The sequence below is a fragment of the Symphalangus syndactylus genome, chromosome 7 (genome assembly GCF_028878055.3).
Source record: "Symphalangus syndactylus isolate Jambi chromosome 7, NHGRI_mSymSyn1-v2.1_pri, whole genome shotgun sequence".
Taxonomy (NCBI): Eukaryota; Metazoa; Chordata; class Mammalia; order Primates; family Hylobatidae; genus Symphalangus; species Symphalangus syndactylus.
Window position 1 is genome coordinate 9,976,231 of NC_072429.2, and position 26,188 is coordinate 10,002,418.

General features: G+C 45.1%; 1 protein-coding gene across 24 annotated transcripts in view; it reads left to right on the forward strand.

The window, feature by feature from the left end:
* ZNF346 (zinc finger protein 346) overlaps positions 1–26,188 on the forward strand; it is a 65,965-nt gene that overhangs the window by 3,094 nt on the left and 36,683 nt on the right. For 8 of the 24 annotated variants that reach the window (XR_010121647.1, XM_063642535.1, XM_063642539.1 and 5 more), the window contains exons 2-5: positions 18,596–18,699; positions 19,246–19,338; positions 20,648–20,740; positions 21,836–21,980. The exons of 2 other annotated variants lie outside the window; for them this stretch is intronic. Coding sequence is in view for 20 of the 22 variants with exons in the window: in XM_063642535.1 (XP_063498605.1) it covers positions 18,596–18,699; positions 19,246–19,338; positions 20,648–20,740; positions 21,836–21,980 (435 nt within the window). In the remaining 2 variants the exon portion in view is untranslated. Of the gene's footprint in view, positions 1–18,593; positions 18,700–19,245; positions 19,339–20,647; positions 20,741–21,835; positions 21,981–26,188 lie in introns of all 24 variants that reach the window. 14 more of the 24 variants (XR_010121648.1, XM_063642542.1, XM_055285126.2 and 11 more) reach the window with 6 other exon arrangements.

The following is a 26,188-nucleotide window of genomic DNA, read 5'->3' on the forward strand; positions in this document are numbered from 1 at the left end:
TCTATTTCTGCCATCAATGTATGAGGGTTTCACTTTTTCTATAACCTTGACAACACTTGTCTTTTTTGATTATAAGCATTCTGGTGGACATGTAGTGATATCTCATTGTGGTTTCCTAAAGACTGATAATACTGAGCACCTTTTCATGGGCTAACTACCCATTTGTAGATCTTTGGTGAAATATCTATTCACATCGTTTGCCTATTTTGTAATTGGGCTGTTTGTCTTCTACTGAGTTTTAAGAGTTGTCTTTGTATTCTGGGTACAAGTCTTTTATTATAGATATGATTTCCAGATATTTCCCCCCTGACTGTGACTTGTTTTTTCATTTTCTAAACAGTGCCTTTTGAAGCACAGAAGTTTTAAGTTTTGATGAAATTAAATTTATCAGTTTTTTTATCCTATGTATTGTGCTTTTAGTGTCGTATCTAAGAACTCTTTATCTTAACCCAAGATTTGAGAAATTTTCTCTTGTAGATCTTCCTTATTATTTTTTTATTTTTTTTTGAGACGCAGTCTCACCCTGTCACCCAGGCTGGAGTCACCCAGGCAGTGGCATGATCTCAGCTCACTGCAACCTTCGCCTCCCTCGTTCAAGCGATTCTCCTGCCTCAGCGTCCCGAGTAGCTGGGATTACAGGTGTTCACCACCACATCTGGCTAATTTTTGTATTTTTTTTTTTTTTTTTTTTTTTGAGACGGAGTCTCGCTCTGTCGCCCGGGGTGGAGTGCAGTGGCGCAATCTCGGCTCACTGCAAGCTCCGCCTGCCGGGTTCACGCCATTCTCCTGCCTCAGCCTCTCCGAGTAGCTGGGACTACAGGCGCCCACCACCACGCCCGGCTAATTTTTTGTATTTTTTAGTAGAGAGGGGGTTTCACCGTGGTCTCGATCTCCTGACCTTGTGATCCACCCGCCTCGGCCTCCCAAAGTGCTGGGATTACAAGCGTGAGAATTTTTGTATTTTTAATAGAGACGGGGTTTCACCACGTTGGCCAGACTGGTCTCGAACTCCTGACCTGAAGTGATCTGCCCACTTTAGCCTCCCAAAGTGCTGGCATTACAGGTGTGAGCTACCATGCCCAGCCCCCTCCTCATCTTGTTTCTGAAGGAGTTTGTGAAGGATGGATTGGTAATTTTTTTTTTTTTTTTGAGACGGAATCCCACTCTGTCGCCCAGGCTAGAGTGTGGTGGCATGATCTCAGCTCACTGCAGCCTCCCTGTCCCAGGTTCAAGTGATTCTCCTGCCTCAGCCTCCTAAGTAGCTGGGATTACAGGAGGGCGCTACCACACCCAGCTAATTTTTTTGTATTTTTAGTAGAGACAGAGTTTCACCATGTTGGCCAGGCTGGTCTTGAACTCCTAACCTCAGGTGATCCACCAGCCTCGGCCTCCCAAAGTGTTGGGATTCACAGGTGTGAGCCACCACACTCAGTTGGTAATATTTCTTTTTACAGTATTTTATAGAAGTGTTGACCTGCAAGGAAGAGGCTAACACACAAAATATGATTTAAAGAGTTTACTTGATTTTTAAAGGCAAAAAAATGTGGACAGGGAGTGGGACTCATACAAAGTTGTTTATCAAGAATTCTCATTGATTTACAGAGATAACATTGGTTAGTGATTGGCCTGTACATTAAGCTATAGGATGTAGGATATAGTGTCAGGTAGGGCATTATTAGGTTAATCCTTACCAACTTGTGGCAATAGCAAGCAGTTTTGATAGATGAATCATAACTCAAAAAGGGGGAATAGGAAGTGATTGCTATCTCATTTTAATATCTCTCTGGGCCCTGATCATTTAAAAGAACTTGGATTCTTTAGATAAAAGTTATTTTCTTTTTTTTGAGACGGAGTCTCACTCTGCTGCCCAGACTGGAGTGCAGTGGTGTGATCTCGGCTCACTGCAACCTTTGCCTCCCGGGTTCAAGCGATTCTCGTGCCTCAGCCTCCTGGGTATCTGGGCTTAGAGGCGCCCCCCAGCACACCCAGCTAATTTTTGTATTTTTCATAGAGACGGGGTTTCGCCATGTTGGTCAGGCTGGTCTCAAACTCCTGACCTCAGGTGATCCGCCTCAGCCTCCCAAAGTGCTGGGATTACAGTGGTGAGCCATCGCGCCCAACCAATAAAAGTTATTTTCTGACCTGCCTGGGCAACATGGAGAAACCCTGTAAATTTTTGTAAAATTGTATTTTTGTAAAAATACAAAAATTAGCCAGGTGTGGTGGCTCACATCTGTAATCCCAGCTACTCAGGTGGCTGAGGCACGAGAATCGCTTGAACCCAGGAGGCTAAGGTTGCAGTGAGCCAAGATTGTGCCACTGCACTCCAGCCTAGGCAACACAGTTGAGACTCTGTCTCAAAAAAAAAAAAAAAATTATCACCAGTGAAGCTACCTGGGCCTAAGCTTTTCTTTCTTCCTTTCCTTTTTTTTTTTAAATTCTCTATTTATTTATTCAGAGACAGGGTCTCCGTTGCCCAGGCTAGAGTGCAGTGGCACAATCATAGCTCACTGCAGCCTCCACTCCTTCAAACTCAAAGCTAGGACTGCAAGGGCATACCACCATGCCCAGCTAATTTTTGTGTTTTTTTAAATAGAGGGTCTTGCTCTGTTGCCCAGGCTGGTCTGAAACTCCTGGCCTCTAGTGATCCTCCTGCCTCGGCCTCCCAAAGGGTTAGGATTATAGGCATGGGCCATGGCACCCAGCTGGCATCGGCTTTTCTTTGTGGAAAGATATTTGATTATTAATTCATTTTCTTTACTTGTTTTAAGTGTACACAGAATTTTTTGTTTCTCCTTGTGTCGCTTTTTTTTTTCTTTTTTTTTTTTTTTTTTGGAGACAGGGTCTTGCCAGGCTGGTGTGCAGTAATGATCACTGCAGCCTTCACCTCCCAGTTTCAAGCAATTCTCCTGCCCCAGCCTCCCGAGTAGCTGGGATTACAGGCATGTGCCACCATGCCCGGCTAACTTTTTTGTATTTTTAGTAGAGGCAGTGTTTCACTGTATTGGCCAGGCTGGTCTTGAACTCCTTGAACTCTAAAGTGATCTGTCCGCCTCTGCTTCCCAAAATACTGGGATTACAGGCGTGAGGCCCCTGATTATTTTTTTGCTTAGTCTAGCTAAGAATTTGTCATTTTCTTGATCTTTTCTGGTTTCTAAGGTGAGATCTTATGTTGCTGATTTGAGACCATTCTTTTCTGATGTAGATGTTTAAAATTATAAATTTCTCTCTTAAGCACTTGTGACCTTATAAGATATATTACATATATATATATTTCCCTCCATAGTTCCTGGCTCATAGCTTCTATAACCCTTGTACTTTCCTCAGTGACTAAAGCAGTAAGAGTATCTTCTGTTAAAATATTTGGCCTTTTTTCCTTGGTTCCTGAAACACCTCTGGAACTGCTCCAGAGCAAGAAAGGTGAAAAACAGACTTTTGTTATTTATAACAAGCCCCTTTCTTTTTTTTTTTTTTTTGTGAGACAGAGTCTCATTCTGTCGCCCAGGCTACAGTGCAGTGGTGCGATCTCGGCTCACTGCAAGCTCCACCTCCCAGGTTCACGCCATTCTCCTGCCCCAGTCTCCCGAGTAGCTGGGACTACAGGCGCCTGCCACCACGCCCGGCTAATTTTTTGTATTTTTAGTAGAGACGGGGTTTCACCGTGTTAGCCAGGCTGATCTCGATTTCTTGACCTCGTAATCCACCCGCCTCGGCCTCCCAAAGTGCTGGGATTACAGGAGTGAGCCACCGTGCCCGGCCATATAACAAGCGCCTTTCAACCACACCTTGGTACATGTTAACAGGGTGATTTCTGAGAAGTCCCTAGATTACCACATTCTGGTTGGCTGGTTGCCATAGGAACCAACCATGTGCTCAGAGGCTTGGAAGTTACAGCCCCCCCATCTCTAGAGGGTAGAAAGGAGCTGAAGGTTGAATTGATCACCGATAGCCAGTGATTTAATCAACCATGCCTATGTAATGAAGCCTTCATAAAAACCCAAAGGCCTGAGTTTAGGGGCTTCCAGGAAGGTGAATAAGAACACATTCATGTGCTGGAAGTGTGGCACACCCCAATTCCATGGGGATGGACACTCCTACACATTAGACCCTTCCAGACCTGGCCCTATGTATCTCTTTGTCTATTTGTATCCTTTAACATATCTTTTAGGTTGGCCTGACACAGTGGCTCCTGCCTGTAATTCCAAAACTTTGAGAGGCCAATGCAGGAGTGTTAGTGGCCATGAATCTCAATTTCTGCCTCCTCAGAAGAAAGAATTCGACCAAAGGAGCATAAGGCAAAGTGAGAGACCAAGGCAACTCTTAGAGCAAGAGTGAAAGTTTATTAAAAAGTTTTAGGGCAGGAATGAAAAGAAGTAAAGTATACTTGGAAGAGGGCCAAGAGGGCGACTTGAGAGAGACAAGTAGGCTGTTTGACCTTTGACTTGGGATCTTACACGTTGGCATGCTTGCTGGGTCTTGCGTGTTATTTCTCCCCTGGTTTTTCCCTTGGGGGTGGGCTGTCTGGATTGGCAGCGGCCTGCCAGCACTTGAGAGGGGCCGCAGGCATAGTGTCTTTACTGAAGTTGTGCACATGCTTACTTGAAATGTTTTTTTTTTTTTTTTTTTGAGACGGAGTCTCACTCTCTCACCCAGGCTGGAGTGCAGTGGCGCGATCTCGGCTCACTGCAAGCTCCGCCTCCCGGGTTCACGCCATTCTCCTGCCTCAGCCTCTCCGAGTAGCTGGGACTACAGGCGCCGGCCACCACGCCCGGCTAATTTTTTGTATTTTTAGTAGAGACAGGGTTTCACCGTGGTCTCGATCTCCTGGCCTCATGATCCGCCCGCCTCGGCCTCCCAAAGTGCTGGGATTACAAGCGTGAGCCACCGCGCCCGGCCTTACTTGAAATGTTTTTCCCTTTCCAGCAGAGTGTTACCAGTTAAACGCCTCCATTTTGCCTCTTGGGCGCATGCTTGAGCCCACTAGCCTAACTTGAGATCTTATCCGGAAGCTGCTGATCACCAATGTCAGGTGGTTTTTTCTTTGTTTTGAAACAGTCTCACTCTGTCACCCAGGCTGGAGTGCAATGGCATGATCTCAATGGCATGATCTCGGCCCACTGTAGCCTCTACCTCCCGGATTCAAGCGATTCTCCTGCCTTAACCTCCCGAGTAGCTGGGATTACAGGCATGTGCCACCACGCCCGGCTAATTTTTTGTATTTTTAGTAGAGACAGGGTTTCTCCATGTTGCTCAGGCTGATCTCGAACTCCTGAGCTCAGGTGCTGCACCTGCCTCAGCCTCCCAAAGTGCTGGGATTACAGGTGTGAGCCACCGCACCCAGCCTCAGGTGTTTCTTTTTTTTTTTTTTTTTTTTTTTGAGACGGAGTCTTGCTCTGTCGCCCAGGCTGGAGTGCAGTGGCGCAGTCTCGGCTCACTGCAAGCTCCACCTCCCGGGTTCACGCCATTCTCCTGCCTCAGCCTCTCCGAGTAGTTGGGACTACAGGCGCCCGCCACCACACCCGGCTAATTTTTTGTATTTTTTAGTAGAGATGGGGTTTCACCGTGGTCTCGATCTCCTGACCTCGTGATCCGCCCACCTCGGCCTCCCAAAGTGCTGGGATTACAAGCGTGAGCCACCGTGCCCGGCCAGGTGTTTCCATCTATGAGGAGACTGCCTTTTCCTGATGCCACCAGAGACCAATTATTGTTTTAGAGAGACAGTTTAATAACTGAATGACCATCACCTGATGGTTGCCTGACATTTGTGGTGGTAGGGGGTCCTCTTTTACCCTGCTCATTTCTGCCTAGCTATCTACTGGGACAGGAGGATCACTTGAACCCAGGAGTTAGAGACCAGCCTGGGCAACATAGAGAGACCCCATCTCTACCAAAAAAATAAATAAATAAATAAAAATTAAAAAGCTGGGTGTGGTGGTGCATGCCTGTGGTCCCAGCTAGTCAGGAAGCTGAGGCAGGAGGATCACTGGAGCCCAGGAAGTCAAGGCTGCAGTGAGCTGTGATCACACCACTGCACTCCAACCTAGGCAACAGCGAGATCCTGTCACCCAAAATATTAAATATATGTATCTTTTAGATTAATGTAAGTATATGTTTCCCTGAGTTCTGTGAGCTGCTCTGGCAAATTAATTGAATCCAAGGGTGTCATGGGAACCTCGATTTATAGCCAGTTGGTCAGAAGAACAGGTGAAAGAATGTAGAACCTGCAATTGGCATCAGAAGTAGGGCTCCGTCTTGTAGGAATAGCCCTCAACCTGTAGGATCTGAAGCTGTCTCCAGGTAGATAGTGTCAGAATTGATTTGAATTAGGGAACACCAACTGGTGTCCACTGCAGAATTGAGTGCTTGGTTTCTGGGAGGAGAAAACCCACACATATGGTCACAGAAGCGTTCTGTATTGTAAAAGTAAAGTAGGATAAACTGAGTTTTTTTTCTCCAGAGCACTGCTTTAGTTGCAACTCGTAAATTTTTGAATGTTTTATTTTCATTTAAATCAGTTCAAAATAATTTCTAATTTCCCTGGTAATTTCGTCTTTGATACATGTTATTCAATTTCAAAATATTTGAGGATTTCCCAAATTTCTTCCTAGTGTTGATTTCTGATTAAATTCCATTGCATTCAAAGAATATACTTGAGATGAGTTCAGTCTTTTTAAATGTAGTGAAACTGGGTTGGGGGCGGTGGCTCACGCCTGTAATCCCAGCACTGGGAGGCCGAGGCGGGTGGATCATTTGAGGGCAGGAGTTCGAGACCAGCATGGCCAATATGGTGAAACCCCCATCTCTACTAAAATACAAAAATTAGCCGGGCATGGTGGTGCCTGTAATCCCAGCTACTCGGGAGGCTGAGGCAGGAGAACTGCTTGAACCCAGGAGGCAGAGGTTGCAGTGAGCCAAGATCGTCTACTGCACTCCAGCCTGGACGACAGAGCAAGACTCCCTCTCAAATAAATAAATGAATGAATGAAGTGAAACTGGCATATGTTCTACCCTAGAGAATGATCAGTGTGTGTTAGAAAACAATGTATATTCTGTAGGTGGGGGAGTATTCCATGTGCCAATTGGATCAAATTGATTATAACATTATTCTAAACCCTTACTGATTTTCTAACAAGTTCTATGAGTTATTGAAAGCAAGATATTTGTTAATAGAAAAACCAAATGGCGCTCAAGTGACACTGTAAAACATTCTAAAGAGGTTTATTGTGAGCCAATATGAGTGACCACGGGTGGGGAAAAACACAAATCCAAGAAGCCTTGAGTAAGTGGTCCTGAGGCAGTTAGGTCACAACTCTGTTTTACACATTTTAGGGAAGTAGAAGTTACTGGCAAAATCATAAGTCAATACATGGCGATTATACATTGGTTTGGCCCCAAAAGGCAGGATATCTTGAAGCAAGGGGCTGACAGGTCATAGGTGGCTTCAGAGAGTCTTTAATTTGCAGTTAAAGGAGTAAAGCTTTGTCTAAAACTGTGGAGTCAGCACAAAGGAATGTTTTGTTGTTTTTGGTTTTGGTTTTGGTTTTTGGGTTTTTTTTTTTTTGAGTCGGAGTTCGCTCTTGTTGCCCAGGCTGGAGTGCAATGACACAATCTCGGCTCACTGTAGCCTCTGCTTCCCAGGTTCAACCAATTCTCCTGCCTCAGCCTCTCGAGTAGCTGGGATTACAGGCGCCTGCCACCACACCCAGCTAATTTTTTGTATTTTTAGTAGAGACGGAGTTTCACTGTGTTAGCCAGGATGGTCTCGATTTCCTGACCTCGTGATCCTCCCGCCTTGGCCTCCCAAAGTGCTGGGATTACAGGCTTGAGCCACCACGCCTGGCTATTTTATTTTTAAATAACAGCTTTATTGACATAAATTTCACATTCCATAAAATTCACCTGTTTAAAATGTACAATTCTGTGGTTTTTAGTGTATTCACAGAGTTCTGCAACCATCACTACTGTCTAATTTTAGAACATTTTCATCACCCCAATAAAGAAACCCTGTACCTAGGAGCAATCATCCCTGGCAACGACTTATCTCCTCTCTTCATGGATTGATGCCTATTCTGGACATTTCATGTAAATAGAATTGTATAAATATGTGGCCTTTTTGTGACTGGCTTCTTTCACTTAGTGTAATTTTTTTTGTTTGTTTTTTGTTTTTTTGAGGTGACATTTTGCTCTTGTTGCCCAGGCTGGGGTGCAATGGCATGATCTAGGCTCACTGCACCCTCTGCCTGTGGGCCTCTGCGATTCTCTTTTTTCTGTTTTGTTTTGAGACGGAGTCTCGCTCTGTCGCCCAGGCTGGAGTGCAGTGGCGCGATCTCGGTTCACTGCATGCTCCGCCTCCCGGGTTCATGCCATTCTCCTGCCTCAGCCTCCTGAGTAGCTGGGATTACAGGCATGTGCCCCACGCCCAGCTAATTTTGTATTTTTAGTAGAGACGGGGTTTCTCCATGTTGGCAAGGCTGGTCTCAAACTCCCAACCTCAGGTGATCCACCGCCTTGGCCTCCCAAAATGCTGAGATTACAGGCATGAGCCACTGCACCTGGCCACTTAGTGTAATGTTTGCAGGATCATTTGGCTGGATATAGAATTCTTAGTTGACATTTTTATTCTTTTTCACCACTTTGAATATGTCATTCCACTGCCTTCTGGCCTTAATTGTTTTCAAATAAGAAGTTGTCATTAATTGCATTATTTCACTGCATATGATGAGTCATTTTTCTCTCTCTCTCACTGCTTTCAAGATTTTCTGTCTTTGCCTTTCAACAGTTTGTGATGTGTCTAGGTGTAGCTCTCTTCATATTTTTTGTACTTTGGGTTCCTTGAGATTTTGGAATGTGTAGATTAATGTTTTTCATCAAATATGGGAGGTTTTCGGACATTTTCTTCAAATATTTTTTTCTACTCTCTCTCTCTTCTCTCTTCTTCTGAGGTTCTCCTTACACGTAGGTTAGTATGCTTGAAGTTTTTCCATAATCTCTGAAGCTTTGCTCATTATTCTTCAATGTTACTTCTCTTTGTTCTTCAGATCAGCTATTTCTACGGCTGTATCTTCAAGTTCACTGATTCTTCTGCCGTTTTGAACTTGCTGTTGAGCTCCTCCAGCAAATTTATTTTATTATAATTTCAACTCCAGAATTTCCATTTGTTTGTTTTATTAGTAGCAGATCATCAGTACCCTTACATTTGCTTTCTTCATGCCTTTTCTTTTTTCTTTGACTTTTTTTTTTTTTTTTGAGATGGAGTTTCACTCTTGTTGCCCAGGAGTACAATGGCGCAATCTCAGCTCACTGCAACCTCTGCCTCCAGGTTCAAGCAATTGTCCTGCCTCAGCCTCCCGAGTAGCTGGGATTATAGGCATGCACCACCACACCAGGCTAATTTTTTGTGTTTTTAGTAGAGATGGAGTTTCGCCATGTTGGCCAGGCTGGTTTTGACCTCCTGACCTCAGGTGATCCACCCACCTCAGCCTCCTAAAGTGCTGGGATTACAGGCATTAGCCACTGTACCCGGCCTTGTTTTTTTTTTTTTTAGACAGAGTCTTGCTGTGTTGCTAGGCTGGAGTGCAGTGGTGCAGTCTTGGCATGCTGGGATTACAAGCATGAGCCACTGCATGCAGGTTTTTTTTTTGAGACAGAGTTTCGTCGTTGTCACCCAGGCTGGAGTGCAATGGCACAATCTTGGCTCGCTGAAACCTCCGCCTCCTGGGTTCAAGCGATTCTCCTGCCTCAGCCTCCTGAGTTAGCTGGGATTACCAGCCCTCTACCACGCCTGGCTAATTTTTGTATTTTTTAGTAGAGATGGGGTTTTACCACGTTGGCCAGCCTGGTCTCAAACTCCTGACCTCAGGTGATCCGCCCGCATCGGCCTCCCAAAATGCTGACATTACAGGTGTGAGCCACCATGCCCAGCCTCTTCATGCCCTTTTCATTGGATAAAAATTTGAGCTTCTTGAGACCATCATTAGTATGGATTTGGCAGGCATGGTGGCCCACACCTGTAGTCCCAGCTGCTTGAGAGGCTGATGCAGAAGGATCACTTGGGGCCAGGAGTCTGGATTCAGCCTAGGCAACATAATGAGACTCTGACTCTAAAAAATTAAATTAAAAACAAAAACACAGTATGGACTCACAAAATGGAAGTACCAGTGCTAAGTAGACTTAATAGGACCTTCTTGTTTATTCTTTTAGGTCATACTGCCCATTAAAATACTACATTGTCTAACCATTCTCACCCAAGGGTAGATTATACCCAACCTCCCTCTCCTACGATTGTTTGAGGGGTTTTTGCTTTTGAGATGGGGGATCTTGCTCTGTCACCCAGCAGAAGTGCAGTGGTGCAATTATGGCCCACGACAGCCTTGAACTGCTAGACTCAAGTGATTCCCCCCATGTCAGCTTCCCTAGTAACCAGGACTACAGGCGTGTGCCACCACACCTGGATAATTTTTTCTTTTTTTTTGTAAAGATGAGGTCTCACTTTGCTGCCTGTGTTGGTCTCAAACTCCTGGCATCAAGCAATCCTCTAGCCTCAGCCTCCCAGAGTGTCAGGACTACAGAGGTGGGCCACTGACCCCGCCCTAGGACCTTTAATTTGCTGCCTTCTAACTACAGCTGTACCTAAAAACCCTTTGCCTTCTAATAAGCTGGGTAGTAAATAGGTTTCATCTTCCTAAGGATCACCTTCAGTTGGCGAATTTTTTTGTTTTGTTTTGTTTTGTTTTTGTTTTTGTTTTGTTTTGAGACGGAGTCTCACTCTGTAGCCCAAGCTGGAGTGCAGTGGCGTGATCTTCGCTCACTGTAAGCTCCGCCTCCCGGGTTCATGCCATTCTCCTGCCTCAGCCTCTTGAGTAGCTGGGACTACAGGCACCCGCCACCACGCCCAGCTAATTTTTTGTATTTTTAGTAGAGATGGGGTTTCACCATGTTAGCCAGGATGGTCTCGATCTCCTGACCTCATGATCCACCCGCCTCGGCCTCCCAAAGTGCTGGGATTACAGGCATGAGCCACCGCGCCTGGCCCAGTTGATGAATTTATATAGAGCTCAATTGTAGATTCTAAGGACACATGTAGGCCTAAGGAATAGCAAGTCATTTTTTTTTTTTTTTTTTTTTTGAGACGGAGTCTCGCTCTGTCACCCAGGCTGGAGTGCAGTAGCGCGATCTCGGCTCACTGCAAGCTCCGCCTCCTGGGTTCATGCCATTCTCCTGCCTCAGCCTCCGCCACCACGCCCGGCTAATTTTTTGTATTTTTAGTAGAGACGGGGTTTCACCATGATCTCGATCTCCTGACCTCGTGATCCACCCGCCTCGGCCTCCCAAAGTGCTGGGATTACAAGCGTGAGCCACCGCGCCCGGCAGCAAGTCATTTTTGAGACAGGGTCTCACTCCCTCACCAAGGCTGGAGCATAGTAGTGCAATCCTGGCTCATTGTAGCCTCGACCTCCTGAACTCAGGTGATCCTCCCACCTCAGCCACGTGAGTAGCAGGGATAACAAGTGTGCACCACCACACCCAGCTAATTTTTTGTAGTTTTTTATAGAGATGGGGTTTCACCATGTTGTCCAAGCTGGTCTCAAACTCCTGGCTCAAATGATCGTCCCACCTCAGCCTCCTGAATAGCTGGGACTACAGGTGCATGCAGGCCACCACACCTGGCTTAAATTTCCTTTCTTTTTTTTTTTTTTAATTTTGAGACAAGGTCTTGCAGTGTCACCCAGGATGGAGGCTAGAGTGCAGTGGTGTGATCACAGCTCACTTCATGCAGCCTTGACCTCCTGGGCTTAAGTTCAAACGATCCTCCCACCTCAGCCTACCAAGTAGCTGGGACTACAGGTGTGCACCATTACACTCAGCTAATCTTTTTTGTTTTTTTGTAAAGACAGGGCCCCACTATGTTGCCCAGGCTGGTTCTTGAACTCCTGGGCTCAAGCGGTCCTTCCACCTCAACCTCCCAAAGTGCTGGGATTATAGGCATGAACCATCACACCCAACCCTTAAATTTGTTAAGTTTATTAATTATCTTGCTGTCCCACAAAGTTCTCTGTGTTCCTACTTCATCAACCCTTTGAAAAGCAGCCCTGTGCTTCATACTCTAGATTGCATCTCTCAGCCTGTGCCCCATACATCTTTTACTTGGCTATCATGTGGATATAAAGTAAATCCTGTGAATATGTAACATCTCATAGGATGTAGAATGCAGAAATGCAGTAAAGACCATACTTCTGTGCCTCTTGGCTGTTGTTGCTGTCAAAAAAGGTCATGGAACTACATCAGTTTTCCAGCATCCGTTGTCCAGCTTCATAGGTTGAGAGAGAAGTTGTTATAGCCAAAGCATCTTGCTTCCAGCAGAGCTGTGAAGGAGCCTCAGAGACTGTAGGTCACCTATTGGAACATATATGCATTATTCCTGGAGATGTTTCTGGAGGCTCAACCTAGTACCATACTTTCAGTCTCTCTAGTGATTTTTTTTTTTTTTTTTGAGATGGAGTCTCACTCTGTCGCCCAGGCTCAAGTGTAGTGGCACGATCTTGGCTCACTGCAACCTCCACCTCCTGGGTTCAAGTAATTCTTGTGCCTCAGCCTCCCAAGTAGCTGAGATTACAGGCACACACCACCATGCCTGCCTAATTTTTTTATTTTTGGTAGAGATGGGGTTTTGCCACATTGGCGAGGCTAGTCTCAAACTCCTGGCCTCAAGCAGTCTGCCTGCCTTGGCCTTCCCAAGTGTTGGGATTACAGGCTGAGCCACCACGCCCTGCCTCTCCAGTGAATGAATGAAAAGTACCTCATTTTCCATATCAAATCTTTTGCACCCTGGAGAGATAGTTGGTAGTCGGATTAAAGTTGTGTGCAGGTATCATGGCAAAAAGGATATGTAGTCAGGCTGCCATCTCAGAATTTTGACAATTATTATTATTATTATTTTGAGACAGAGTTTTACTCCTGTTGCCCAGGCTGGAGTGCAATGGCACGATCTTGGCTGACTGCAACCTCCGCTTCCCGGGTTCAAGCGTTCCTCCTGTCTCAGCCTCCCGAGTAACTGGGATTACAAGTGCCTGCCACCACACCTGGCTAACTGACTTTTTTTTTTTTTTTTTTTGAGACAGAGTCTCACTGTGTATCCCAGGCTGGAGTGCAGTGGCATGATCTCGGCTCACTGCAACCTCTGCCTCCTGGGTTCAAGCGATTCTCCTGCCTCAGCCTCCCAAGTAGCTGGTACTACAGGCACCTGCCCTGGGGCTAAACTTTTTTGTATTTTTAGTAGAGACAGGGTTTCACTATGTTGGCCAGGCTGGTCTTGAACTCCTGGCCTCATGATCCACCCGCCTCTGCCTCCCAAAGTGCTGGTATTACAGGCGTGAGCTACCGCGCCTGGCCTAATTGACAATTTTATCCAAGTTTGTTTTTTTTTTTCCCCACTGTGGGCCTTAGCTTCCTCCAACCTTATAAACCTCTCAGTTTTTGTGGGTCAGGAATTTGGGGAAGGCTTGGCTAGATAGTTCTGATTCAGGGTCTCTTGTGCAGTTGCAGTCAGATGGTGGCTCAAGTTGAAACAGCAGGAAAATGGAGCATCTGGGAGCTAGAGCTGAAACAACAGCGGGGTGGAGTCTCTGGGGGCTGGCCAGACATCTCTCTTTTCAGGTGGTGTCAGGAACTCTCCATGTGGTCTTGATGCATGAAATAGTCTGGGCTTCCTCACAGCTTGGTGGCCTCAGAGCAGCCAGACTGCTTACATGGTGGCCAAAGGCTTTAAAAGCAAACATTCCCAATTTGGTTCCTTTTTATAATTTCTACTTTAGTGTGTTTATGTTGCTTAGTGGTCAGATTAACTAGTGATTCAACAAGATCTTGTTCTAAACACCTGGAGCCTATAAGGCCTTGATTTGATACTGTTGGATCTGTGTGTTGGTAGGGAAGCATATTCAAAGTTCAAGTCATTTTGAGATCTACCCTTCCCACGAGGTCCTTTTGCATCTCTTATGTGTGTGTACGCAGCCTCAGGGTGGCCACGAGTATGTGGTTAACTTGGGCCCTCTCAGGTTTCTGCTGTCACACAGTCTCAGCCAGGAACGTACACTTGCCCCAACCATGACCACACCTCTGGCCAGTGGAGCCTTTGACTCTTCCTGCTTACTGCCTTGGAGATCATCACTTCCATCAACAATATTGCTACAGGTAAAGGAAATCAAGTGATTTCCTTCCTTCTGTATGGAAGCTATTTGTTTTCATGGCTAGCACCTTCTTGCCAGAATTTCTACACCGATTGCAGGAGGGGCTGAGAACAGCCTCACCTGAGCCTGGGAAATTGAGGCTACGGTGAGCTGACATTATGCCACTGCACTCCAGCGTGGGCACTGCACCCTGGGAAACCCTGAGTTTTTGTTTGTTTGTTTGTTTGTTTGTTTGTTTGTTTGTTTTTCCCCATCTGGAAAAATAAAAAAGCCGCTGATTCCTACTGTTCTTAGCTGAAGTTCAGCAGTTTTGCAAGCATAAAGTTGCTCTCAGATTGTTAAGTCCCTTTGGTTAACTTCCAGAGTGCTGAAGTGGTTGGTTTTGTTGGTTTTCTCAGTTTTGTCCAGTTTTCTCAGTTTTGTCCTGTTTTATTGTTGCTTCTGCAGGAGAAGATCTCCTCACTCTGCCTTGACCAGAAGTTCCACCCTGTACTCACCTTGTTTTATATTCAACTTCGCTTCCTCTGCCTGACTTCAAAATTGGGAAGGTCCCAAGGCTCAGTCTCTGAACCTCTTTCCTTCTTCATCTACACTAGGCATTCTCTTCCAGCCCCACAGTGTTAAATATGATTGATATACCAATGATTCCCCATTTATATCTCCAGCTCTGACCTCCCCCTTGAGCTTCAAGTGACTGACAGATCTGAATCTCCAACTCATCTCCACCTATATAGCTGATAGACTACTCACACTCACATAACGAAAAGTCTTTAATTTTTCCTCCAAGGCTATCTTCCCCTAGTTCTAATCTATTCACTTGTTCAAGTTCAGAACCTAGGAGTTATCCCTGACTCCTTTCCTTCCTTCACTCTCACCCCCACATCCAGTCTAAGAAATCAGATGTCAAACCTATTGCTGAAACATAATTCCAAATTCATTCACTTTTCTCCATCTCCACTGACAACCTGCCTAGTCCAAGCTTCCATCATCTATTCTCTGAAGACTACAGCAGCCTCTTCCTTGTTCTTTCTGCTTCCATTCTTGTCCCCATACAGTCTGTTGACAACAGCTGTCAGAGTAATCTTGTCAAGGGCAAACCAGATCTTGTCACCTCTCATTACACTACCAATAAAATCCATAGTCCATACTGTGGCTTATGGAGCCTTATATTCATTCAACATGATCTACTAGGCCTCATGCTGTCTCTCCAACTTAATTTCCTACCATTCTTCTCTCATTCACCATATTCCAGGCATAGTGGGCTTCTCTCCATTCTTTGAACATGGAATATGCCAAACTCATCCCTGCCTCACAGACTTAATACTGTTTCATGCTGGAACACTCATTTCCTGTAAGCCTTGTGGCTGACACTTCTCCATGATGATCTTTTTTTTTTTTTTAAATTTTCAGAGTGAAAGTCTTTCTCGGTTGCCTAGGCTGGAGTGTAGTGGCACATTCACGGCTCACTGAAGCTTCAAACTTCTAGGCTCAAGGGATTCTCCCACCTCAGCCTCCTGAGTAGCTAAGACTACAGGCATGCGCCACCGTGTCCAACTACGGTTTTTTTTGTTTTGTTTTGTTTTTTAATTTTTGTAGAGATGTGGCTCTCCCTATTTTTCCCAGGACAGTCTGAAACTTCTGGGCTGAAGCAATCCTCTTGCCTCAGCCTCTTGAGTTTCTGGGATTATAGGTGTGAGCCACCACAACCGGCCCTGTGATGGTCTTTACTAACTCTCCTGCCCCGTCATTCTCTACCACGTACTCTGCTTGTTTTCATAGCATTTCTAATTCTCTGTCATTATCTTGCTTATTTTTTACTTTATACCCCATCTTATTTGTTGGTATGGCCCCCAGCACTAAGTGCAATGTTGACACAAAGCAGGTATTATAGATACATTTGTGTGGACTATGTGAATGTGCTCTCTAAGGCCAGAGAGTGCATTCCAGCAGAGAGGTACATTTATTTAGCAGGTACTTACCTGCCCCTGCTGTGGGTTTGGGAGTCTGATTCTGAATATGCTTGAAACCTCATCTCTTGAACACAACAAAATCCACAATCTCCAGGTGAGGAAGTGATGACTGAACTCTGACCCCTGGGTATTACCTTCCCCATGTGGGTTTCTCATTGTGAGAAGCCTCTGACCCTCTTTTTTTTCTTCTTCCTTTTTTTTTTTTTTTTTTTGGTGTGTGTGTGTGTGTGTGTGTGTCCCAGTTTTGCTGTTGCCCAGGCTGGAGTGCAATGGCACAATCTCGGCTCACTGCAACCTCCACCTCCCAGATTCAAGTGATTCTCCTGCCTCCGTCTCCCAAGTAGCAGGGATTACAGGCATGCGTCACCACACCTGGCTAGTTTTGTATTTTTAGTAGAGGTGGGGTTTTACCATGTTGGCCAGGCTGGTCTCGAACTTCTGACCTCAGATGATCCACCCACCTTGGCCTCCCAAAGTGCTAGGATTACAGGCATTAGCCATCGTGCCTGGCCACCTCTGACCCTCTTTTAAAAGTTCTGGGCCAATTCTGTTTGTAGAGTCATTTCTCTTGGTTTTTCAGAGCATAGCTAAGACAGGCAAGGTCTTTCACAAAAATTTGCCATTGTAAGAGAAAAATGCAGAAATAAAAAGAGATCATTAGGGGCAGAAATACAGCCCTTCTGCCTAAAAGGGCTGACATAGGTAAGCTTTAGATTTTGTGGATTAAGGAGAGGCATCTTAAAAGCTCCCCACCAAGAACCTCTTCCAGGGCATCGACTTTTTTTTTTTTTTAAGACAGGGGCTTGCTCTGTTATCCAGGCTGGAGTACAGTGGCACTAACATGGCTTGCCGTAGCCTTGACCTCCTGAGCTCAAGCAATCCTTCTGTCTCTGTCTCAGCCTCAGCCTCCTATGAAGCTGGAACCACAGGCATGTGCCACCACCCCCAGCTAGTTTTTGGTTTGTTGGTTTGTTGGTTTCTATGTAGAGACAGTCTCACCATCTTGCCCAGGCTGGTCTCAAACTCCTGGGCTCAACCCATGCTCTCACCTCAGCCTCCCAAAATGCTTGAGCTCCCAAAATTACAGGTGTGAGCCACTGTGCCTAGCCTTGACCACTTTTTGGCTGAGACCAGGAGATTAAAAATGTGGGCTTGCCCTCCTCTCCCAGTTTTAGACTCTGCCTCTGCCTCACATTGCCAGTGGCATGATAGAACTCATGCCTTGGCCGGGCACGGTGGCTCACGCCTGTAATCCCAGCACTTTGGAAGGCCAAGGTGGGTGGATCATGAGGTCAGGAGATCGAGACCATCCTGGCTAACACGGTGAAACCCCGTCTCTACTAAAAATACAAAAAAATTAGTTGGGCGTGGTGGCGGGTGCCTGTAATCCCAGCTACTCGGGAGGCTGAGGCAGGAGAATGGCGTGAACCCGGGAGGCAGAGCTTGCAGTGAGCTGAGATCGTGCCACTGCACTCCAGCCTGGGTGACAGAGCGAGATTCCATCTCAAAAAAAAAAAAAAAACAAAAAAAAAACTCATGCCTTGGGAGAGATTTTACCTCTTCTCTTCTCAAAAAAGTAAGACTGTTCTCCAGGCACAATAATTTAAGCACAGGTTAATACCATGTTTCATATAGTGTGGCACTTATGTAATATGTGATTTTATTTTATTTATTTATTTAGAGACAGAGTCTAGCTCTGTCACCCAAGTTGGAGTTAGTGGCACAACCTCAGCTCACTACAGCCTCTGCCTCCTGGGTTCTAACAATTCTCCTGCCTCAGCCTCCCAAGTAGCTGGGATTATAGGCGCCTGCCACCACACCTGGCTAATTTTTGTATTTTTAGTTAAGACAGGGTTTCACCATGTTGGCCAGGCTGGTATCGAACTCCTGACCTCAGGTGATCTGCCCACCTTGGCCTCTCAAAGTGCTAGGATTACAGGCATGAGCCACCACGCCCTGCCCTGTTATGTAATTTTAAGTGTTTCAAAGTCAGATCAAGAACAATGAGAAAAGTATTTCTTTTTCCAGTCTTTTAGTCCTCCTGATTCTATCTGGGAAGAAGTTTCAGTTGGGTACTACCATATCTTAAAACCTCTCAGCACAGTTGCTGTTCTCTTCTTCCTGGGGAATGCTCCAAGCCTCATTTTTATCATATTTATTTTTATTGGTATCTACTTAAGTTTATGATCTAAAGATTCCTTTTGAAAAGAAGTTCCTAAGTAAAGAAAGTTGGCATACATAAAACTATAAAATAAGTAATAGTGTAGGTGGCGTGAGAACACAGCATGAGTCAAGGCGGCAGCAGGAAAGGCTGGCTGAGGTCTGCCAGTGTCCTAGTATGGCATCTCATCATTCAGTGCCTGTGTCTGAGGCAGAGTTCAAAGGCAGTGCTGTTGAGGTAGTGTTTGTCAACTCAGTGATTTCTTGTTTTCCCCTCTATAGTGGAGCACATGATCCAGAAGAACCAATGTCTCTTCACCAACACCCAGTGTAAGGTTTGCTGCGCCTTGCTTATTTCTGAGTCCCAGAAGCTGGCACATTACCAGGTATGCCATCATACTTTTGGAACTGCGTTTCTTTTCAGACCTGGTGCCAAACCCCTAATTGTCTCTGGTTTGCATGGTGAAGTGTAATTGCTGCTTAGCCGCCTAGATGTTGCCTCCATGCATGTTGGCTTGTGACTTGAAGATTGACTTAATTTCCCTGAGTCTCATCTCCCCTATCCAAATCAGGATCATTATATGTGTATCTTCCCTTGCAGCTTGGCATAGCATAAAGTATGAGCTTTGGCTTTAAATAGATCTGACTTTGAATCAAAACTCTGCTACTCATCTTGAGCAAGAAACTTCATCATTTTTAGACAGTTTCCTCATCCATAAAATAGAAATGGTCATAATTTTTGCATAGATTGTGAAGATTAAATTTGGTAGCTGTAAAATGCCTTGCACAGAGCAGGAACTCAAACTTCCCTCACCTCCTCCTCAAAACTTTTTGTGAGGATGAATCAGATGAAAATCTCATAAGTGTTTTTGAGTGCCTTAAGTATGAAGTAGCATTTGGCTATCTTTGATCTTTCTCCTGGGTTTTTGCAGAGCAAAAAACATGCCAACAAAGTGAAGAGATACCTAGCAATCCATGGAATGGAGACATTAAAGGGGGAAACGAAGAAGCTAGACTCAGATCAGGTAACACAGCTGCCATATTGAGCCTGCTTGCTTCCTGATGAAGCCAGCCAGCAGGTTGGTGTGGTGAACAAGTCAGACTGTCTTGGCTTCAAATCCTGGCCCTGTTGTGTGACTCGGGCAAGTCTATTACTTCACAAAGCCTTGATTTCTTCCTCTATAAAAATGAGCATGGTAATATCAACTACCTTTCAGGATTTTTTGAAACTAAAATTGAGGGCAGGTTTATAAAAAGCACCCAATTCAGAGCCTGGCACATAGTAGGGACTCAGTAATGGAGCTGGTATTACATATTACTGCCTAGTGGTTTGTTAGAGCAAGACAAGAGAAAGTGGAAAGAAGCCAGGCTGCTTGCTTTCTTGAGAGCCAGGGAAAAGAACTAAGTTCAATACTTGAATGTTTTGAATAAATAAGCAGAAGGAACACCTTTCCAAATGCCTGCTCTGATTGAGAGGTGATCACATGTGCTTTTTGGCTCAGAAATATTATGAACATTATGCTGAAGCCACCCCCAGTCCCTCAGGAGTATCATCTCATCATGGGAAGAGAAGTTAAGCAGACTAGGGCTCAAAGCTGGCTGTGTGTCTTACTGATCAGCTGACTTTGGCCAAGTCACTTAACCTCTGTGAACTTCCCCCATAAAGTAGAGATAATGCCTACTTCTTAAGGGTATTGTGAGGTAAAATTTCAATTCCTAGTAGATGCTCAATAAATAAGAGTTTACTCTATAGACTGCTACCTCCTATTATAGTAGCCACAGGTTAGGAAGGTCCTTGTTTATCTCTTCTCAAAATTTACTGGACTCATCCCCTGGTTTCCCTTCTTCTTATTTATTTATTTATCCCTGGTTTCCCTCCTTTCTATTTCTCTGTCTATTTATGAAACAGGACCTGGCTCTGTTACCCAGGCTGGAGTGCAGTGGTGCAATCATGGCTCACTGCAGCCTCAACCTCCTAGCTCAAGTGATCCTCCCACTTCAACCTCCCAAGTAGCTAGGACTACAGGCACACACCACCACGCCTGGCTAACTGGAGTGCAGTGGCACGATCTCAGCTCACTGCAATCTCCGCCTCCTGGGTTCAAGCGATTGCCCTGCCTCAGCCTCTGAAGTAGCTGGGACAACAGGCGTGCGCCACCACACCCAGCTAATTTTTGTATTTAGTAGAGACAGGGTTTCACCAGGTTGGCCAGGCTGGTCTCAAACCCCTGATCTCAAGTGATCTGCCTGCCTCAGCCTCCCAAAGTACTGGGATTACAAGTGTGAGCCACTGCGCCCAGCCGCCTGGCTGATTTTTTTTAAATTTTTTCTTAGAGACGGGGTCTCGCTTTGTTGCCCAGGCTGGTCTCAATTTCCTGGTCTCAAGTGATCCTCCCACCTCAGGCTCCCAAAGTACCAGGATTACAGGTATGAGCCACCACACCTGGCCCTTTTCTCACAATTTATAATTCAGAAAGGCAAGATAAACTCTATGACCCTGGGCAAGTTATTTTACATCTTTGCACCCTATTCAGAGATCAGGCTTTCTGAGAGAGATGTTGGGATCCCTTTATGTAGTCTTGAAATACATGGTTTTCTAGCCTAATCATAATCAACAAGTAGAATGCAATGGGAGGCTGGGTGCGGTGGCTCATGCCTGTAATCCTAGCAATTTAGGTGGCTGAGGCAGGTGGACTGCTTGAGCTCGGGAATTTGAGACCACCCTAGGCAATATGGTGAAACCTCATCTCTATAAAAAATACAAAAATTAGCTGGGTGTGGTAGCATGTTCCTGTAGTCTAGCTACTTGCAGGGGTGGCTGGGAGAATTGCTTGAGCCTTGGAGGTGGAGGTTCCAGTGAGCCGAGATCGTGCCACTGCACTCCAGCCTGGGCATCAGAGTGAGACCCTAATGGTCCACTTGTTCAGCAAACTCTGAGCATCTACTGTGTGCCAGACTCCAGCTGGGTGTGAAGGATAGGAAACAAAAATGAGTCAAATAGTCCCTGTTCCAGTGTCACACTTGAGTTCACAGAAAAGTCTCCTAAGCTATGACACTGTCAGTTTAGGGTGGCAAGTGCTATGACAGAGGTCTATTTAATGTACTCTGGGAGTACAGAAGAGGAGCAGGGTTCATTCTTCCTGGAATACACAGACAAAGGGACTTGATAGTTGTTTACTGAATGATTTTTTTTTTTTTTGAGAGAAAGTCCCCCAGAAGAAAAGCTTATATTTAAATTGGGTCTTGAAGGCTAAGCAGACACGCTGCCAAGTAGGAAAGGAAGGAAGAACATTTTAGACAGCAGGAATGGCCAAAGCAAAGCAAGGAAGCATGAGAGAATAAAGTGGGGGATGGTGAGTAGAGCCTGGGACGAAGTAGCTGGAGAAGAATCTGGAAAGCAGGTTGGGGTTAATGTGTGAGGGGGGCCATAAATGCCTATTCTGTTATGGGCAGTGGGGAACCACTGAAGGTTTTCTGGCGGGGCAGTGGTATGATCAGACCTGTGTTCTTTCTTCCAACCAGAAGAGCAGCAGAAGCAAAGACAAGAACCAGTGCTGCCCCATCTGTAACATGACCTTTTCCTCCCCTGTCGTGGCCCAGTCTCACTACCTGGGGAAGACCCACGCAAAGAACTTAAAGCTGAAGCAGCAGTCCACTAAGGTGGAAGGTACTGGTTTTCCTGAGTAGTGCTATAGTGGGACCCCTCCCATCCTCAGGGCACTATTGCCAGGGGCTCACAGAGATCCTCACTGAGGCCACAGACTTGAAGAGGTTGAATTGCTTTTGAGAACCCTTAAAAATCTCCAAGTAGACCCAGCTTCATTGAAATGCAGTCTCAGAATTATGCTCACCTAACCTCCCTTTCTTTGGTTATAGGTTTTTCTCTATAGCCTGAGCTTTTGTCCTGACTAATAATTATAACTCAGGAGTGCCAAAGTCCTCCAGGCTACACATACCATGAGAGCATTCTGTCTCCTACCTCTCCCACTTAGATTTTTCCATCCCAGCATCCATCTGCCCTTATTACTGCATGTTCCAAGTTGAAAGCGAAATCCTTGTCTTTTTCACATGCTCAGGTTATGGCCTACTCACTTTAATCCTCAAAAGCTGCCTGTTCTCCTCAAGACAGGGACTTGCCTTTCAAAGCTGAATACTTCAGTGCTGCTACTACTGCCCCACAATCTGTAACTGCCGTGAATTCATTCCCAGTACAGTGACTTCTGAAATAGCCCCCTTTATCTTGTCATGACTAGGGCTCAGCCCTCACTTTCATCTCATTAACTCCTGACTTTCTGGGGTTTTAACCTCTGCTAATTGCAATTAGTCAAGAGTGAAAGTTCTTTGATGTTTATTTCATTGTTTTCTTGATAATTTTTGCTTCTCTATTTTGGACCAAGAAGTAGACTACACTATTAGTAATACTATTATCCTTTTTGTGTTAACTGACAACGGTGTTTTAGAAGCCTTTGAAGGTAGGGTGAAAAATCACTCATAATTTTTTTTTTTTGAGGTGGAGTCTCGCTCTGTTGCCTAGGTTAGAGTGCAGTGGCATGATCTCGGCTCACTGCAAACTCCACCTCCCAGGTTCATGCCATTCTCCTACCTCAGCCTCCCAAGTAGCTGGGACTACAGGCGCCCACCACCATGCTGGGCTAATTTTTTTTGTATTTTTTAGTAGAAACAGGGTTTCACCGTGTTAGCCAGGATGGTCTCAATCTCCTGACCTCGTGATCCACCTGCTTCGGCCTCCCAAAGTGTTAAGATTACAGGCGTGAGCCACCACGGCGGCCAAAACCTTTTTTTTAAATAGAGATGGCTTCTCACTATATTGCTCAGACTGGTCTTGAACTCCTGGCCTTAAGTGATCCTCCCATCTCAGCCTCCCAGAGTGCTGGGATTACAGGCATGAGCCACCACACCTGGCCACTCATAATTACACCTTTTTATCACACCCACATCTAGTTATTCATGGTATGAAACAGCAGAATGTGGACTTTGAAGTCACAGAGTCCCAGGTTTAAAGCCTGGCACTGTTACTGTTTATATGACTTTTTTGTGTCTGAACTGCCTAACCTATAAAATGATAATAATACTGTCTACTTCATTGGTTGTGAGGATACAATAATGTGTATTAAAAACATAGGACATAGGCTGGGCATGGTGGCTCATGCCTGTTGTAATCCCAGCACTTTGGGAGGCCGAGTTAGGCAGATCACTTGAAGTCAGGAGTTCGAGACCAGCCTGATCAACACGGTGAAACCCCATCTCTACTAAAAATAACAAAAATTAGCCGGGTGTGGTGGCACGAGCCTGTAGTCCCAGCTTCTTGGGAGGCTGAGGCAGGAGAATCGCTTGAACCTGGGAGCTGGAGGTTGCAGTGAGCTGAGATTGCGCCGTTGTACACCAGCCTGGGGGACAGAGCAACACCTCTCCTCAAAAAAAAAAAAAAAAAAAAATTTTATAAGGTCACAGACTTCTCTTTCCACAAATGGGAAAATTCTCTGCATTATGCCTTGTCCCCGAAATTTCATACTCAAGAGATTATTTTCCAGATTCACTTTCAGCTTTTGCCACATACTTTGTTTTTATATAGTTGTGATCATAATGCAGGTACCCTTTATATCCTGCTTTTACTTTTCATTTAATTTTACAGCTTAAGCACATTTCCTGTTATTACACAACTTTATAACTATATTTCTGAAACTAAACACTTCTTAATGTAAAAGTAATATAAGCATATTGTAAGAGATAAGGAAAACGTGGATAAATTGAAAGAAAAGTTACCCATATTTTACCATTCACAGATAAACACTGTTAACATTTTGGTTTCTCCTATAATCTGTTTCTCCTATAATCTTATTGTTATGTGTATCTTTGTATATCTGTGCATATGTTTGTTTTGTGTATGTCCAGGTTAACTCCGTGTATATGTGCATATAAACATAGACTACTTTAAATAACTTTAATGTTTTTATAAAAACAATGCATACTCATTATGAATAATTCCACTTCAAAAAATTGCAAAAGATACAAAGAAGAAAGCAAAATATCACCCAAATCCTACCACCAAGAGAGAAATACTGTTAATATGTTGGTGATGTTTCAAAATACCAGTAGGCACATATGGATTACACATATGGGGTTCTTTATTTTTTTATTTATTTTTATTCATTTATTTATTTATTTATTTATTTATTTTGAGATGGAGTCTTGCTCTGTGACCCAGGCTGGAGTGCAGTGGCACAATCTCAGCTCACTGCAACCTCTGTCTCCTGGGTTCAAGCAATTCTTCTGCCTCAGCCTCCCAAGTAGCTGGGACTACAGGCGCGTGCCACCGCGCCTGGCCCATTTTTATATTTTTAGTAGAGACGGGGTTTCACTATGTTGCCCAGGCTGCTCTTGAACTCCTCAAACAATGATCTTACCATATGGTATGTACAATTGCCTTCTTTTTTGTTTGTTTTTTGTTTTGTTTTTTTTTTGAGATGGACTCTCCCTCTTTTGCCCAAGCTGGAGTGAAATGGCGCGATCTCAGCTCACTGCAACCTCTGCCCCACCGGGTTCAAGCGATTCTCCTGCCTCCACCTCCTGAGTAGCTGGGATTACAGGTGCTCACCACCATGCCCGGCTAATGTTGTTTTTTTGTTTTTTTGAGATGGAGTCTTGCTGTCGCCTAGGCTGGAGTGCAGTGGTGCAACCTTGACTCACTGCAACCTCCACCCTCTGGGTTCAAGCAATTCTCTTGACTCAGCCTCCTGAGTAGCAGGGACTACAGGCTCCCGCCACCATGCCCAGTTACTTTTTGCATTTTTGATAGAGATAGGGTTTCAACATATTGGTCAGGCTGGTCTTGAATTCCTGACCTCAGGTGATCCACCCACCTCAGCCTCCCAAAGTGCTGGGATTACAGACATGAGCCACCATGCCCGGCCAGTTTTGTATTTTTAGTAGAGATGGGGTTTCACCATGTTAGTCAGGCTGGTCTCAAACTCCTGACCTCAGGTAATCTACTCGCCTCAGCCTCCCAAAGTCCTAGGATTACAGGCGTGAGCCACCATTCCCTGCCTAATTTTTGTATTAGTAGCGATGGGGTTTCGGCCTGTTGGCCAGGCAGATCTCTAACTCCTGGTCTCAGGTAATTCACCCGCTTCTGCCTCCCAAAGTGCTAGGATTACAGGCGTGAGCCACCGCACCTGGCCATACAATTGCCTTCTATATGTTTTTTATTTAATATGACATTTGTATTTCCCCATGTTATTAAAAAATTCTTTATAAGCATTTTTAGTGACTGCATCATACTACATTTAATATTCCTCTAATGCTGAACATTTAATCTCCCCACCCCCTACTTTTTGGTGTTACAAATAACACTGCAGTGAACATCTCTGTAGAACACTTATTACATTTCAGGTTATTTTCTGAGAACAGACTCTATATCCATCATTTTATTGGATGCACATTAAATGGTTCTGCTAGACTTACTTACCTTTTCACCTCTGATGCTTCTGTTCAGTATCAAAGAATGACCGTTCTCTCTTAACAACCATTATACCTTTTTTCTTTTTATTTTTATTTTTTTTTTTGAGACGGAGTCTTGCTCTGTCGCCCAGGCTGGAGTGCAGTGGCGCAATCTCGGCTCACTGCAAGCTCCGCCTCCCGGGTTCACGCCAGTCTCCTGCCTCAGCCTCTCCGAGTAGCTGGGACTACAGGCACCCGCCACTACGCCCAGCTAATTTTTTTGTATTTTTAGTAGAGACGGGGTTTCACTGTGGTCTCGATCTCCTGACCTCGTGATCCGCCTGCCTCGGCCTCCCAAAGTGCTGGGATTACAAGTGTGAGCCCCCGCGCCCGGCCTATACCTCTTTTCTGATGTTA